General features: G+C 41.5%; 1 protein-coding gene across 7 annotated transcripts in view; it reads right to left on the reverse strand.

Annotated features, from left to right (window-relative positions):
• Positions 1 to 1,517: 1,517 nt before the first annotated feature.
• Positions 1,518 to 16,954, reverse strand: part of Ncoa2 (nuclear receptor coactivator 2) — a 302,083-nt gene continuing 286,646 nt past the window's right edge. For 4 of the 7 annotated variants that reach the window (XM_029553995.1, XM_029553991.1, XM_029553992.1 and 1 more), the window contains 7 exons: positions 14,333 to 14,611; positions 13,963 to 14,040; positions 12,321 to 12,555; positions 10,182 to 10,359; positions 9,452 to 9,650; positions 7,004 to 7,093; positions 1,518 to 5,324 (listed from right to left, as the gene is read on the reverse strand). In XM_029553995.1, the coding sequence (XP_029409855.1) occupies positions 5,313 to 5,324; positions 7,004 to 7,093; positions 9,452 to 9,650; positions 10,182 to 10,359; positions 12,321 to 12,555; positions 13,963 to 14,040; positions 14,333 to 14,611 (1,071 nt within the window). In that variant the 3' untranslated portion in view covers positions 1,518 to 5,312. The remainder of the gene's footprint in view (positions 5,325 to 7,003; positions 7,094 to 9,451; positions 9,651 to 10,181; positions 10,360 to 12,320; positions 12,556 to 13,962; positions 14,041 to 14,332; positions 14,612 to 16,954) is intronic. The other 3 variants (XM_008848871.3, XM_008848868.3, XM_029553994.1) reach the window with 2 other exon arrangements.

Raw genomic sequence — 16,954 nt, forward strand, 5'->3', positions numbered from 1 at the left:
CAGCCCAGCTAGAGTGTGTTCAGGAAGGTGATACAGTGAAGAGGGATCCAGTTTAAACTGCAGATGTCACATAAAATAGGAACCATGCTGAGGATGACCTGGAACTTCAGACTCTCCTTCCTCCACCTCCTGAGTGCTGGGATTACAAGTTGCCACCACATCTGGTTTATGCCCAGCTGGGAATTGATCCTAGGTCTTCATGCTAGGCAAGCACTCTACCAACTGAGCTATATTCCTAGCCCCAAAGGATGAACTTAGGAGGACATTTAACCATTTAAGTAGTTCATGTGCCTAATGGCAATGTTTAAACATACAAAATTCTGGTAATTGAAAGGCTGAAATAGAATTTGGAGTTCGAGGTCAGCATGGATTTTATAAGGAGACTCTCTAAAAACCAAAGCAAAAAGAATGCTTTTACTTTTTGAACAGTGTAACTATGTTCTAATAAATCTTTCATTAAATTTAGCCCCTCTGAGCCATTTAACATTTGTTTTTTAATATTTTATTATAAATATGTATGAGTGTATTGCCTGCATGTGTGTAAGTGTAACTTTGTTGTGCAGTGCCTGAGGAGCCAGAAGAGGGTGTTGAATTCCCCCAGAACTGGAGAAACAGATGGTTGTTAGTCACTCTGTGGGTGCTGGGAATCAAACCCGGATCCTCTGCAAGAGCAGCTGGCACTCTTAACTGCTGAGCCATTTCTCCAGCCCCTGGCATTTGTTAATATTATAAGGCAGGGAACTAATGTGGTATTTTCTCCCCAAATCTGACCAGCTGTCTCATTATTGTTCTTTTTAGAAGTGATTCTTATAGATTAGTCATGGAATCTCTGTGATTTACACTACAATCTGTCTCTGTTCAGTTCTGATACATTTACTCATTTCTGTGTAAGTAGATTATACTACTAAGCAGAACACTGTTAGAAGTTCCATACCTCCACACCTTTTTCTTTGTCCAAAGTCCTCAGCTGGGATGGAGCTCAGTGGTAAGGTGCTTACCCAGCATGGACAAGGTTCTTCTTGTCTACTGCTGTCCATTTGATTATCCACATCCATTTTTCTTTCTAGATATAAATTGGAATTTGAGGGATGGCTGTTTTCTGAGTCGTCCCTAGGTTCATGACTTGCTCCGTGTCTTTCATTTTGGCTCTGTGTCTCAGTGAAAGTTGACAGTAAATTTATGCCTGTCTTCATCGAGGTCTTCCACATAGGTGTAATTTTTATTAGTTGCTTTTGGTCAGTCAGGGTTTTATCACAGCAACAGGGAAACTAAACTAAAACAGGGCATATGAGTGCAGGTACCTGCAGAGGCCAGAGGCATTGGATCCCCATTAGAGTCACAGGCGGTTGTGAGCCACCTGAAATAGGTGCTGGGAACTGAGGTCCTCTGCAAGCGCAGTATGTGCTCTTAACTGCTGAGCCATCTCCCCAGCCCCTAAGAAATTCTTAAATGACAAAGCATCTTAAGTTTAAATGCAATTATGAAAGATACAATATAACCACATTAAAATCTCTAAAGCCATGTAAAACCCGAAGGCATTAAAATTTATTAAATGATGCAATAACAACCGAATTCTTTATTTACAATAGCATTATTTAACATCAAATAAGCAAATAGCATCAGCAAAGCAATATTAACTTGCATAAATGTATTTAAAATTTCTCTGAATATATCTACCTTTGCATAAACTGCGCACACTAGAAATACAAACATCAATGCAGATGAACAAAGTGATGTTCAGAGTCAGCTCTGTTTTGAAAATAAATCACAACCTGAAACACTGTAAGCTTTCTCCTGAAGAACCATAGTTAATATATTGCTTAATTTTACCCTTGTATAATCTTTTCATATACACATATCTCAGATGCAACTTCATGAGGAACTGTACAAATAAAACCCACAAATGACAAAGGAAAAAATGACAGTTAAATGTTTGAAGAAATGGATCATCATCACTGTTCAATAACATAGGGTTAAGTGATGATGCACTTATTCAAAAATTGTACACAATTCACTATACAAATATAATACATTGGACAGCTATGTAGGAATATACAAGACTTAGAAACAGATCTAAGGCATTATGCTAGGTTTTAGCATTTTGAGGTTCTTGCACATAGTTTTACCTGTAGTAAGAAACTTAAAAGATTTTGTTTTAGTCTATAAAGAAACACCAGGGAGAAAATTCTAATTAAAATCGAAGCCACTACAGTAATTTTCTTTTGTGCAGAGAATGCTTCGCTCTTAGGCAGCATACTACCATACAAACACTAGAAAATTTTAAATTCACACCAACAATTAATGGCTTAAGTTGCATTTCAAAATTGATTGTGTATCTTTGGGTTCTGCAAGTGGATCTGTGCCTCCCAGTTCATGTGTCACGCCCATATGAACTCCGTTTTTAAACACAGATTGAAAATTGCATCTATAAACTGCAAAAACATTGCTTTCAATTATTACAGGCCGTAAGAGATACACGTGGGGGGAGGGGTGGTATTTTAATCTTTTAGCCAAACAAATCCATTGTAGTAAAACAGCTCGCTTCACTTTTTAAACTTACCACATTACATGAACACTTAAATGGGTTTTACAACCAAGTTAATGTACTTTTCACATTATGTTTTTCACATTGAGAAATAAAGTAAAACACTGATTATTTTGTTCTATTAAAAAAAAAAACCAAGTACTCAGTCTAACCAATTTATTGTGCACAGCATGAGAAATACTGATAACGAAGGGAATTGATTTGGCTTTTGCTTCTATGCGATCAATATGATCAGAGGATTCCTTCATTTATTTTCTTCTCCTAATTAGATATAAAACAGAACTCATTACCTGATCTGAACCATAACAGAATTTATGCTCTCTTCTTCTTCAAGTCATGATCATGGGTTATTTTTAAACTGCCAGTGTCACAGGTCTGCACATCTGTCTGACTTGGGATTGACATTCAAACACAGTGGGTGGATGGATAAACATTGAAAGATATATAGTTTTGGATGGTGTTAATATGAAAAAGGATTTAAAACTTAAAACAAATCTGTTTTAAATTCCATTTCCTCTTTTGTGCTGCGTGAAGTTAAAAGTTATCCTACTTCACATATTCTAAAAAAAATTAACTGAAAACTGGTCACATTTGGTTGTGTACCACATGCGCCTCATCACTGGGATGAAGCCCTGGAGTTCCAGGCTCTCATCTGCTGGCTTCTGCCAGCATAACTGGGTAACCCAATGGAGAAGAGCAGAGCCTTTTGAGGGAACATATGAACTGGTGGCCACTGAGAAGTGCTGTCCCTTGGCCACCTTCCCTGTATTGAGATCCCCCTCAAAGTGGAAAAAATTATCGAAATGCAAATTTCCAGAAAGTTCCTTTAGCATGGAGCAACACTTCAGACTCTCTACTTACCATTTCTCTTTGGGTTATATCTCTTTCTATATTTCCATAAGCTGCAGATATATAGAGAGATATAATATGAATAGGGTAGTGTATATATTTTTCACCCTGCCAAGAATAAACAAGCAATCAAATTTCAAGGAAAAACTTCTGTGTTCCTAAAAAGCTTGACTAATGAGATATTATAAAAATGCTTTGTTTTTTAGACATCAAAAAGATATTCTGAAATTTAGGTAACAAAGTATATGTATCAGGGATTGGGGAGAATTGCTCAAAAAGGTCATCAGTTTCTTAGTATTGTAGTCGCCTGAAACTGACACCAATTAATAAAATATTTTTCCCCTACCAGAGTGGGCAAGAAAAACAACCATAAAAGTGGCCTGCTTAGTAACATGTAGTCTAAGGTCCATTAAGAAAGAATATAAACATATAAAAATCAAGAATTGGTTCCTACAGCAGCTGCATATCATATAGATTAGATAAATGATTTATGAGCAGGATCACAAGGTTTAGAAAATAAAAAGTCTTAAATCTACAAATTAGGTCTAATCAGGGCACGGACAGCCTTTACAAAACACCTTTAGGAGACATTGCTATGAAGATATCTAATTTAATACTGAAGTACCTCGTTTGAGTCAATTCCACAATATGTATACCTCACAAAAATCATACAGTTAAAACCTTAAGTTCAGAACTTAAATTATTGCTTGTTTACATATAAATTGGATTTTATGTACCTTACAAAACTTCGGCTTCATCAGCACTGCTACAAAACAAAATAAAAAACACATGGCAGAGGTTAAATCTGTCGTGGTATCTGCTGTCAATTTCGATGCACTAGTATTTTCTCCTGTTTTGGAGGCCAGAGTTGCTGGGGACAGAACAGCCACTTCCAAAGCAGATGCAGCCTGACTGGCATCAAGTCTTAACTTTGCTCTTCTTCTCGACAGACAGTAAATGCATTTTTCTGAGACAACGCAATTGATAAGTGGCTGGCAAAACATTGATGGAAACAGAGGGCTTACCTGGTTTCTGTAGCTTATACTGTTTTTGAAAGTAGGAGGGGCAAGAGAGGGAGGGGAGGGGTCAGGGTCAGAGGGGAAGGAGAGCCTGGAATGAAGCTATCTGATCCATCTAAGGAGAACTTAATTTAGAAATACAAAGCATTTCTTCTTGACTCATGATTTAGGGGAACTACTGTAACAAAGAGAAACACCACAGAACAGATGTTGTTACTGTCAGCCTTCTTCCAGGCTCCTTTTCAATCTGTTCCAAAGCCGGACACTCCTCGTACATGGCTGCTAGCTTTCTGTAACGATACAACTGCCTTTCTTGGTCTCAATGGGTGTGTCAGTAAATACAGCGCTGTCCGTGGTGTCTGCCTGCTTCCACCCCAAATGCAGGCTTTAGCTCAGAACACCTGGCATTTGATTTTGTTAAAAAATTTATTTTCTTTCCTCCAGATGAGCTCTTAATCCTTTGTACTAGACTGCTTAGCCAAGGAAAACAAAGCAAGAAACCAGTGTCTGGAACCGAACAGGAACAGAACAAGAGCACGATTCTCCTTAGAAACATACACTTAAATACATTCAATCTGAATGGGTATGCAGTTTGCCTGTCGACATTGACTTTGCAGGAAAGATCTAAGTTGCACTAAGGTGAATGCAGTGAACAGACTGAGCGATGGTCTGGACGGGAGCTTTGGGCTGTCAGGAGAGGCAGCTCCTCCAGTGGCAGCCGAGCCAGCCCGTTCCATACTGGGGGCCAGGGCCCAGCTGTCTGCTGATCATGTCCTGGGAGAACTGGCGGCAGGTCAGGTGGGTCGAAACAAAGAGAGGCTGTTCTCCAGACTGGTAAGTGTTTTGAACAAGTGAGCCCAGGGGGGGCTGAAGAAAGAAGCAAACAGCTACCTGCAGGGTCAGCAGTATTTCTGGAGATACACAAACGAGTGTGAAACAGTCAGTGGGCTTTTTACTGTTTGGTTGATTATTTTTCTTGCAGCCCGGGCCTGTCTTGAACTTTCTACCCTACTGTCTCAGTCTTCCAAGTGTGTGTACCACCACACTGGAAATATCTGGTGTTATTTTTGCTGAAAGCGGTGCAAAGTCCATTACAAAAACATTGACATGCTAGTCCCAGCTGACCTACATAGACCAGGCTGGCGTTGAACTCATAGATATCCATCTGCCTCTGCCTCCTGAGTGCTGGGATCAAAGGTGTACACCACCACGTCTGGCAAGGTTATTTTAAAAATTTATTATTGTGTGTGTTTGAGTACAGCTGTGCATGTGGAGGTCAGAGGACAACTTCTGGGAGTTCCCTCCTACTATGGGTTCTAGGGATTGAATACTTGGTTTTTATGACAAGTGCAGAGCCGTCTTGCTAACCTTGGCTGGCTTCAAACTTGCTATATAGCCAAGATGATCCTGAATTCCTGATCCTCCTGCCTCGACAGGAAAAAACAAGTTTTTTAAAAATTTTATTATTATTTTTTGTGTGTACGCATGCATTGCCTGCATGCATGTAAGTGTACCCATGCCGTGCAATGCCCACGGAGGACAGAAGAGGCTGTCAGATCCCCTGGAACGGGAGTTAGCTGCTATGTGGGTGCTGGGATTTGAACCTGGGTCTTCTGCAAGAACAGTCAGTGTTCTTAACCACTGAGCCATCTCTCCAGCCCCAAGGAAAAAAAATTTTTAGCAGAGAACTAGCTACTGCTTAGGGTTAAACCTCTTTCCTTAGTGGGCCACTGAACCTGTCTTTGGCCAAGATATGTTCTTTGGCCAAGAACATATTTCAGGTGGGTATAGACTAATTATCTTAATTTCAAGGCATGGCTGACCACCAACTAATTATCCTATGGTTTCAAGATTTGGCTGACTATGGTAATATCTTTTTAGTAGTGTTTACAATGTAACAAGCCAGTAATACAAATGATCCACAAGACTTATTATTGAAGCCTTTATCTGCAATTCTAGCACTTGAAAGGCTGAGGGAGAAGGATTGCCAGGAGGTTGCAGCCAGTCTGGACCAGAAAAGAAGAAAATCTGTCCCTTTTCTATTTTTTTGTGGTGCTGGTGATTCAACCGAGGACATCATGCACACTAGGCAAGCTCTCTACCAATGGAGCTATAGCCCTAGCCTCTGCCCTAGCATCAAAATCAACTCCTCAATACAAAACACAACACAAGGCCTGGCACGTGGTGGCACACACCTTTAATCCCAGCACTTAGGAGGCAGAGGCAGAGGCAGGTGGATCTCTATGAGTTCTAGGACAGCTGGGGCTGCAAAGAGACCCTGTCTCAAAAAGACAAAACCAAACCAAAATCAAACAAAACACAACAAAAACAACTGACATGGTGATACATGCCTGTAATTCCAGTTCAAGGCCAGCCAAATAGTGAGTTTGAGACCAGCTTGGGCTACACATTATACCGTCTCACCCCCCTCCCTCAAACAAAAGATTATTCACCCAAAGAGCACTGCCAAATGAAATTAGAAAATATTTTACATCTTTAATCTATTAACAATAAACTTACGCCATCTTGAGCCTATAAAATATTCATATTCAACTTTACTATATACCCATGTTCCTTTGCTGTTTCTTACCCGCGATGCATCTCCCTCCTGCTTGATCATATCCATCCCAGGTAGCTGGTTTGGGAAAAGGTTGCCTCCCCTCAGAGCAGGGTCATTAACCTGAGGGGACGACATGAGGCATCCAACAATGAGACCTCCAAAAGCCAAGGGTGAGCTGAGGGGTGGGATTGGGTTGGGATGTGGGTGTGGTGGTGCACACCTGTATCCCAGCACTCCGGCAGAGGCAGGTGGATCTTTGTGAGTTCCAGGCCAGCTGAGGCTACAGAGAGACCCTCTCTCCAAAAACCAACCCATCCCAATCAAACCAAAAAACAGAAGGCTGGACAAAACATCATGCTCCCTATTCTTAATTTTCAGATGGATTACCCAGGGGAGAAGAGACACCATAAATGACTTTGTCCCTCGGGCTGCTTTCAAGAACATGCATATTTAGGGATCAGCACAGGGGGGCATAAAGACATATACTTAGAGTATATTTAAATTTTATTTGGCACAGAAATCAAATATAGTGGAGATAATATTAGAAACATTTTCATTTATTGTTCACCTTTTTTTAAAAATGGTTCAGATTATACCGGTGACTCACATCTGTGGCTGTGAAGCATCTGAGATGCCTGACAACTTTGCTACTTAGCCAAGTTATTAATTAGCAAGAGTAAGTGTGACTATACAAAACACTGCTGGCTTCTGTGAATTTACTCTGGCTAAATGACTACTCATTAGTATCTGTATATTTGTTTTAGTTTTTTTTTTTCTTTTTGTCAACTTATTTTATTGTGTGATATGTGTCTGCGTGTGTACGTGTGTGGTCTGTCTGCGTCTGTGTGTTTATATGCCATGGTGCTCTCTCATTCTACCATGTGGGTCCTGGGGGGTGGAACTCAGGTTGTCAGGCTTGGTGGCAGGTACCTTTGCCCACAGAGCCATCTCATAAATGCTATTAGAAGAGCCAATGCATGAATGTGTTTTGAGCTTCAAGATTAACTCTGATACTCAAAAGATTTAAAGGTTTAAATCCATGCAAGTTTCAAATGATTTGGATTACTAAATACATCAAGTTGTTCCTGGGCAGGCTGGCCTAGGACTGGGCTCTACTAGTGCCACCTGGGGCCTCACTTTGAACACACTCTTGACAGAGCAAATCAGGAACCGACAGTGGCCCATTTTTGTAGGAACTTCAACATCAACTACATTTTCTCTTTTTTCCCTTGCTTCCTTTCTGAGACAGAGCCTCAGGTAGCCCAGCTTGGCCTTGAACTCACGTGAACTTCTGATCCTCCTGCTTCTACCACCTGAGAGCTGGGATTATAGGCCTATTCCACCATGCCCAGTTTTATGAAGCATTGGGGGTCTAGCTGGAGGCTTCATGTATGGTAGGTAAGCACTCTACTGACTGAGCCTCAGCTTAACCTACATTTTCTTCATTGACAAGGGATTAGTCTGAGACAGGGTCTCCGTGTAGCCCCAGCTGGCCTTGAACGCACAGAGATCCACCTGCCTCTGCCTTCCCAAGTGCTAGGATTAAAGGCATGTGCCACCATACCTAGCTGCTATTTATATATGTTTGATTTATCCAAGTAAGTGTGTGAGCACCACCAGCACAACACCAGACATACAAGTTACTACTATGAGCACATAGCCTTCTTAATCAAAGGACTTTAACTCTCCTTGCGTATCTATGAATCATCACTTACAGATCACAAACCTAAGGCACTGCAGCATACAGTAAATTTTCACAAAGAGCATTTGTGTTCACTAACATCAGGATGAAACAGAATCAAATGTCAACTTCTGGGTCATTCTCCTGGTCACATCAAATTGAAATTTGCCAAAGGTCCATTTCTTATTTCATTTAAATTTATATGCCTCAGTTTCTCAATATATGAAATATGGTTCAGAATTCTTGCCCATTCTTTCTTTATTTTACTTATTTTTTTGAAATAAGGTCTCCCTATAGCCCCAGGTGGCCTAGAATTCACTATGTAGACCAGACTGGCCTCAGTCTCACAGAGATCAGCCTGCCTGTCTCTACCTCCCAAATGCTTAAATTAAAGGTGTGTACCACCACGCCCAGCTAGCCCTTACTTTTCATCTAGTTTTAGAAAAAAAGTCAGTTCTTAAACTATGAACCTCAAACAAAGGTATATGAAAAGGCCACTCACCACTCTATTTTTAGAGACTCACTTTACTGCTAAATTCTCCAAAGAATAAAAAAGTTAATGATGTGAAAGCTAAGAAGTTTTAAAAAACCCTTAGCAGTCAGGAATCCTTTCATGTTCACACCATCATTAAGTATTTTTGTTAATCTCACTAACACAGGTGAAAATAATGTGAAAAAACACTTCTCAAAATAGATGTGGGACCTAAGGGTAGATGCCAGGTACTTGGGAAGACAGGTAATACAGAAACAGACAAAAAGCAAGACCAGAAAACTGGGCTGTTCTCCTTGGTACTCACCTGCTCGGGACCCATGGAGGACAGCCCTGACGTAGGCACAGAGGTCACTGAGGTCATGCTGATCTGTCCTGTCATCTGGTTCATGTTGTTCATGCCACCTGCGTTGGTTGCCATGGAGACATTGATGTTCATGTTGTTATTGTACATGCTGGTGTTTGCTTGTTGCCCAAAGTGTGGTGGGGACTGTTGTGAAAACATGCTGGAACACAGTGAAGAGATGAAATAAAGTCTGAGAACCTGGTGGTAAACTGGAGCAAGTATTTTTAAGCACTTGTTTTAGAAGGAATGAAACTAAACTGCACGTGGGCCAGCTAGCAGAGGGTAGGGTTGGTAAGGCCTACAAGTGCAGAGGCATCAAGCTTTCTCCTGTGCATACGTGACAGGCCATGTATATTCCCATGTTCCCAGATGGGAGGGGCTCTTGGTTTGATCTTAGCACCTGTGCTGTGAAAGGACGTTCTGAGTCACTGCCTTTGGCAGCAGTTCTATAATTAGTGGAGTGCTACCTACTTAGAGGTACTGCCTTCACTCCAAGAGAAGAGGTATTTTGCTCAACTTTTGTAAATTTCTGGTGACTTTTGCTCTAGAAAGAGTAAAGTGGCTTCTTAGCAATACACTTGCTATTGCTTGCAAATAAGTTTTAAAAAATATATGGATAGAGACATGTAATCTGTAGAAGGTTTCCTTGGGGGTCACTGATATGAAAAAAGACTCAGCAACATGGTGTTACCTGTTTCCACCCATGTTTCCCTGTGCCCATCCATTCATGTCTGAGGGGGCCTGATAGGCTGGATTGGCCTGAGACTGTTGCATCATGGGGCTCTGGGTATGTGCCATCCGGGGTGACATTAGTGGACTCTGGGGAGTTGCAGCCCCAGTGAAGCCAGGATCAGATTGCTGACTTATTCCTTAAAAAGAAAACAGAAGTCCAAAAGAGATCATTAGCTATATCATAGAGACCAAAGGGAAAGAATATTTTACATTAAGTACACAAAATTATTTTCAAATATCTGATCATGTGCAGTTAATTACATACATTTTGAAAAGATACAAGCTGAGATAAAAATGCATGAAGAAAAAAGTCTCCATACTTGAATACTATAGTTTCAGGGATCTTGGACACATAAACATCATGGCTAGAGTTAGAGAAAATAATATTCTTTCCTTAAACCCCTCTCCAAGCCAAGGGTGGCCAACTATATATTCCTCTTTGACCCAAAATAAAGTTTTTAAAATTTTAAGTTTCACTACAATTATACTTTTTAAATAGTAGTTTAAGATGATTAAATTCAGCTATATATCAAAGGTCAGCATATAAATAATTTTTCATTAAATTAACTTACATCATCCCATGATGGAAGATACATTTTTTTTAAAGTAAGTAGCTGCATTCACATTTGACTTGTTTTGTTTTTGGAAAATGGCTTTGCAGTCCTTTAGTGCTGTGTAAGATTAGGAACAAGGAAAGCATCCTATGTATGTTTTTTGTTCAGTTTCAAGGCAAAGGAATTCACAGTAAAAGGAAAGAAGGTTCAGCAGACTTCCCTCAGCCATCAAGAAAGAAATGCAAGAGGAGCCAGGAAAGACAGGCACAAAAGCGTTGCACCTCTCAGAATTCCGGGAAGTACATTTTTTGCTTAAGACTTGTACAACAGAGCCAGGCATGGTGGCACATGCCTTTAATCCCAGCACTCAGGGACAAGAGGCAGGCAGATCTCTGTGAGTTTGAGGCTAGCCTGGTCAACATAGTGAGTTCCAGGTCAGCTGACAATACAGGAAGATCCTGTCTCAAAAAGACCAAAACAATAAAAAAGACTTGTTTTTTGTTTTTGAGACAGGGTCTCTCTGTAGCCCCAGCTGGCCAGGAACTCACTATGTAGACCAGGCTGGTGGTCTTGAACTCACAGAGATCTTCCTTCCTTTGCCTCCCTAGTGCTGTGATTAAAGGCATGAGCCACCATACCCAGCTTTAAAAAAAGACTTCTACAACATATTTAATATTTAAATTAGCCACAAAAGAAAAGCTTAGCTCAAAAAGGAAAAAAAAGCAACACACTGTCTTTGTTCTTTAAAGAAATATGACATTTGAATTTAGGCAACACAGAGACTTCATGGTTACTTAACAGATCACTCAGACAAGGCTAAAGGAAAGTCATTTTGAATATTAAGGTTCATGTAAGCACTTATATTTATCAATAATTCCAATATTAATTGAACATGACACAAATATTAATGTTTATGATATTACATGCTTGGCATCTCATCTCTTCAACTGACATTAAATAACAAATCAATATGAAAGAAACTAGGAGGCCTCCCATTATGGCTCCAATGTAGCACTTCTCGATATAAACAGATTCAGTAAAGATTTGGTGTAATCTTTAGAACTTTATTTTTCAAAAGCTGCAGAATATCTGTAATATTTAAATTGATTTATGTCTTCTGACATTTTGTATCTAGCTATTGATTTGTTTGAGTCAGATTCAGAGGCATTCAAATATAAACAGAAATATAAATGCACTATATTCACAGACTCCAACCCAAGCAGATATACCCATGCACACCCACACACCCAGACACACAAACCCACACACAGTCTACACATACACACTTCCTTCAGTCATTCGTAAAGTAAGACCTGCACTCAGAGAAAAGGAGATACCTGAGCCAAGAGCCTGGAAGGTACTGTGCTGGACCTGGGGACTCCTGCCAGGCCCCAACTGTCCTCCCAGGATTCCTATCACTCCCTGGTTAGCCAGATTCATCTGGGAGCCATGCAAAGAGCTGTGAGAGAGGAGCTGTGACCCAGGACTGGGGGACATCGGGGAGAAAGGACTGGTGAAAGGTGGTGGGGATGGAAGTCCAGTACCGTAGTTTGGAGGAAATGGAAACTGCTGGGCATTGGCCTGAGGAATCCGGGGATTGCTCATGGCTGCTGGTATGCCACTAGGAGCCACCATGCTTGGGGTCATAGTCAACCCTTGTCCTCTCATCATCAAAGTTCGCTGCTGCACTTGCTGTTGTTGATGCATTTGTCTCTGCCGAAGATGCTGGTTGAGGATTTCCCTCTGCCTCTGAGCCAGCATCTGTGCATTAATAGGGGCCTGAAATGGAGAGGAATCATGGAGGAAGACAGTGGGCAGACATGTTAGAGAGGATAACCAACAGCACTCCCTCATGTAAAATCATTTGGAAAAGAAAATTACATGGAAAAAAACTACTAGAGTGGGACCAGTGAGGGGGCATGTGCCCTTCTATTCAACCTGGGTGATGATTCTGGAACTCTGCTGATGTGAACTAACTCATTTTATGAAGACACACTCAACCAAAGGACTTCAAAAGATCACAGTCCTTCCTACAGGAAGTCCCTTTTCATTTTTCAAGACAAGGTCTGGCTATGTGGTTCAAGCTGGCTTTAAACTCATTATTCTCCTGCTAAGGCCTCCGGAGTGCTGGGATTCCAGCATGTGCTACCATGCCCTGCAGAAGATAGTTTAAGGTCCTTTTTAAGGAACACTCAAATCTAACAAGATTGTGTGAAGATGATGTAGTACACTTCAGAAAGATGGGTGTGAGAGCCATCTAGCAGTGACATCTGTTACTCCACTTATCACCAGGGCTAGGCAGGTGTCTCCTTCCTCCCTCACCACTTAGCCAAAGAGGATGACCTTTCCTAATAGAGGGGGAATATATATATATAATCTTTTTGAGACAGGGTCTCTCTATAGCCCCAGCTGGCCTGAAACTTAAGAGATCTGCCTGCCTCTGCCTCTGGAGTGCTGGAATTAAAGGTATGTGCCACCACGCCTGGCGCAGAGGGGGAATATGCTTTAGTCAAGGCAGCTATGCTCCCTGGACAGAACCTCCAGACAAGCTCTCAGAAAGAGAAAGGCCAAGATGAGTAGGAGGGACGGAGGGAACGAGAGAAGACATGGGTGCAAGGCAGGGATCCTGGGCTGGCTTTCAGGAAAGATGTGAGGCTGTGTACCAGTAATGAGAAAAGCTATCCTGATCATTTGTAACTTCCATATTTGTGAAGCTGCCTACTCTAAAATTTAGTTGTACCCTCTAGATCAATACTCACAGGACCATTGTGACCATTTATGAACACGAGTACAGTGGCAAAAAATTTCAGCTATCTCACATGCATGTTTCTAGCCAAGGGTGGGTGAAGCTCCTATAAAACAAGATCAGTACTGATTTGCTGAGAACCATATCATAACAGAGGCTTGCAGGAACTTAGGCCTGTGTTCCTCTTAGGAGCAGTGGTTAAGATGCTCCATAATACACTTCATGTGAATAACAAGAACAAGTGTCTCTGGCAATAAAGACCACACTAAGAACTGCAAAAAGGGAGTTAGAAGGAAGTATAACAAGACAGGCTAGATAGAATGGGAACAGTGCAGAGCCAGGGTGGACCCAGACCTGTGCTCACTCAGGTTATCAGGGAGGAAGAAACGACAGGAAGCTGACTGGATACAGTGAACACGATGGCTGGGTTGGCTCCTCACCTGTGCTGGTACTCCAGGCCTCAGAGTCAAGTTCACATTTGAAACATTGCTGATTTGATTCATAAGTGGCTGGCGATTCTAAATACAAACACGTAGGAATCAGTACTTTTTATCTGGGGGGTGGTGAGTGGGCTGAGATAGAGTTTTACTATGTAACTGGCCTAGAGCTCCTACCTCAGCCTCCCAAATGCTAGAACTACAGGGTATGCAACCACATCCAGCACAATATTTTACATCAAATAACCATTTCCAAGACACAGCCCGCCCTAACTCAGTTCTGCTACTACACCATGCCACCCCTATTAATCCTCCTGTGCCCTGATCCACTCACAGCCCCCAGCAGCTCTGCAGGTCCCATCAAAGAACTGACCTGCTGTGCTTGGAGGCGATGCTGAAGCTGAAGTCTCAGTTGATTTGGCTGGCTCTGCACTAGGCCTGTGGGCCTGAGGCCTGGTCGGGGCTGCATACGGAGTGTGGCGTAACTAGGCCGTTGTCCCATGTTGTGAAAGTTTGGATCTTGCATGGGATTGTAGCTACCCTGGGCCATTTGTGCCTGAGATGCATACTGCTGTGGGAAAACAGGGGCCTTCTGCTCCAGCATGATGTTGGACTCTTGACTTGAGAACTGTTCTGGATCTACTGCTTGGCTCTGAAGAGGAAGCCACAAATAAATAAATTAGTCTACTAAATAAACATACTAGATATAAGGTTTTTTTCTCCATCCTATATGTAACACTTTATGTTTATTGTATGTATATGTGTTTTCCTTCCATGTATATATGCATATTATATGTGTGCAGTGCTCATGGGGGCCAGAAGTGGGCAATGGATCCCTGGAGTTATAGAGTTATAGGAGAATAACTGGAGTTACAGAAGAAGGTTAGGTGCCTCCATGGGGTGCTAGGAACCGAGCCTGTGTCCTCTTTAAGAGCAGCAAGCACTCTTAACTACTGAGCCATCTCTCTAGTCCTATGTGAAAAAAAAATATTTTTTTATCACATATTTACACATTTTATATGTGATATATATACTGGTCTTTTTGAGACAGGGTCTTCCTGTAGTCCCAGTTGGCCCAGAACTCACTATGTAGACCAGGCTGGCCTTGAACTGAGAGATCCACCTGCCTCTCCCTCCCAAGTGCTGGGATTAAAGGTGTGCATGTGATATTTTTAAATATTGCACTGATTATAGAAAGGTATCTTTGGCTTGATTCTACTTTTCCTTCTAGACAATGCCTTTTTGTTCAACAGATCCAGTTACCAAAAGGAAGACGCAGCAGGAGTCAGTGTTGACTCTCAGTAGCACTTCTTCCAAGAGATGGGGAGAAAGGGACCATGACTATAGAAAGCTTCTTACTCTCTCTACCCATCAGAATTTGGCATGGACTTCACGGTGCAAACATCTCAGCAAGTGTTACACCTTTTATTTTTAATGTGTATGAATGTATTGCCTGCATGTGTGTAAGTGCATCCATGTCATGCAGTGCTCATGGAGGTCAGAAGAGGGTGTCAGATCTCCTGGAACTGGAGTTACAGTTAGCCACCATGTGGATGCTGGGAACCAAACCTGGCTCCTCTGCAAGAACAGCAAGCGCTTTTAACTGCTGAGCCATCTCTCCAGTCCCAAGTGTTACACCTTTTGACTGAACACTCATACCTGTATCAACCAATCATTTTAATTTGATGATTGCCTTTATATCTAGCTAGTATTAGCAGTGTTGGGGTACCAGCCACCACTATTCTCATTTTGCAGGTAATAAAACAGGCTTGGGGACATAAAGCCAACTTTGGGAGTCTTTCTAGCTAGATGTGGTAGGTTAGTGATCCAGTTTGTAATGTTAGACCTGAGTTCCTCACCAGGGAGATACACTATCTATTTTGGGGGCAGAAGTAACAGGTGGTTTGAAACAGGGCTTCACATAGCCCAAGCTGGACTCTAACTTCTTATGTGCCCAGGCTGGGCTTCAACTTATGAGTCTCTTTGCCTCTACCTCTCAGATGCTGGGATTATAGGTAGGTGCCTCTGTGCCTGGCAACACTGCCTAGTATTTAAATGAGGGGTTCACTATGTCTCCCTAGCCAGTGATTTCCATTTTTAGACTATATGCAACTCTGGGGAATATAAAGTACATGCTATATTTCCCCATTCTACCTAAAGAAAGCCTTTTAATAATTGTTTAATATGACATGACGATTGATCCGAGGAGACAAAATAGAAATAACACAAAAAAAGGAGAGCAAAAATATTGTGATGACACAACACTAATTTTGATTTAAAAAAAGTATTATAACACTTTGGAACCTGAAACAACAAACTGCTCTAAGTTTAGGTCAGCCTGGGCTATATAGTGAGTTGCAAACTAGCCTGGGCTATAGATAACACTTTCCCTCTTTTTTTTTTTTTTATAGATTTATTTATTTTTGTCTTTTTGAGACAGGGTCTCCCTGTAGCCACAGATGGACTGGATTCACTATGGAGACCAGGTTGGCCTCGAATTCTCAGAGATCCGCCTGCCTCAGCCTCTTGAGTGCTGGAACAAAAGGCGTGCGCCACCACACCTGGCAATAAAACTTTCTCTTAAAAAACAAATAAAACCTCACCAAAACCCCCCAAAAGTGTTACAAGCCACTCAGCAATTCCAAGGACATTTTTAAATGTGACTCAGATAAACTGAAGGATAACCACAGAGAATGCTACATTCTAGCTGATGCAGAAGGCAATGCTAACCAGCTACACAGGAAACAGTTTACTCCCTTTTCCTTCCTTGGTTTACTTCAGGGTAGACCATGTGACCTCCAGTCATTTGTTTCCATGATGCTGTTTTCAATATGAATTGACAAGTCTAAACTCCCACTTCTGTCTGCTAAACTGTGGGAATTATGACAAAACATTTTTTTTTTTTTGTCTTGGTCTCCCTGTAGCCCCAGCAGTCCTAGAACTTACTATGTGGACCAGGCTGGCCTCAAACTCACAAAGATCCGCCTGCCTCTGC

Source organism: Nannospalax galili, unplaced genomic scaffold (genome assembly GCF_000622305.1).
Source record: "Nannospalax galili isolate Female #2095 unplaced genomic scaffold, S.galili_v1.0 scaffold102, whole genome shotgun sequence".
In the NCBI taxonomy this organism is placed as follows: Eukaryota; Metazoa; Chordata; class Mammalia; order Rodentia; family Spalacidae; genus Nannospalax; species Nannospalax galili.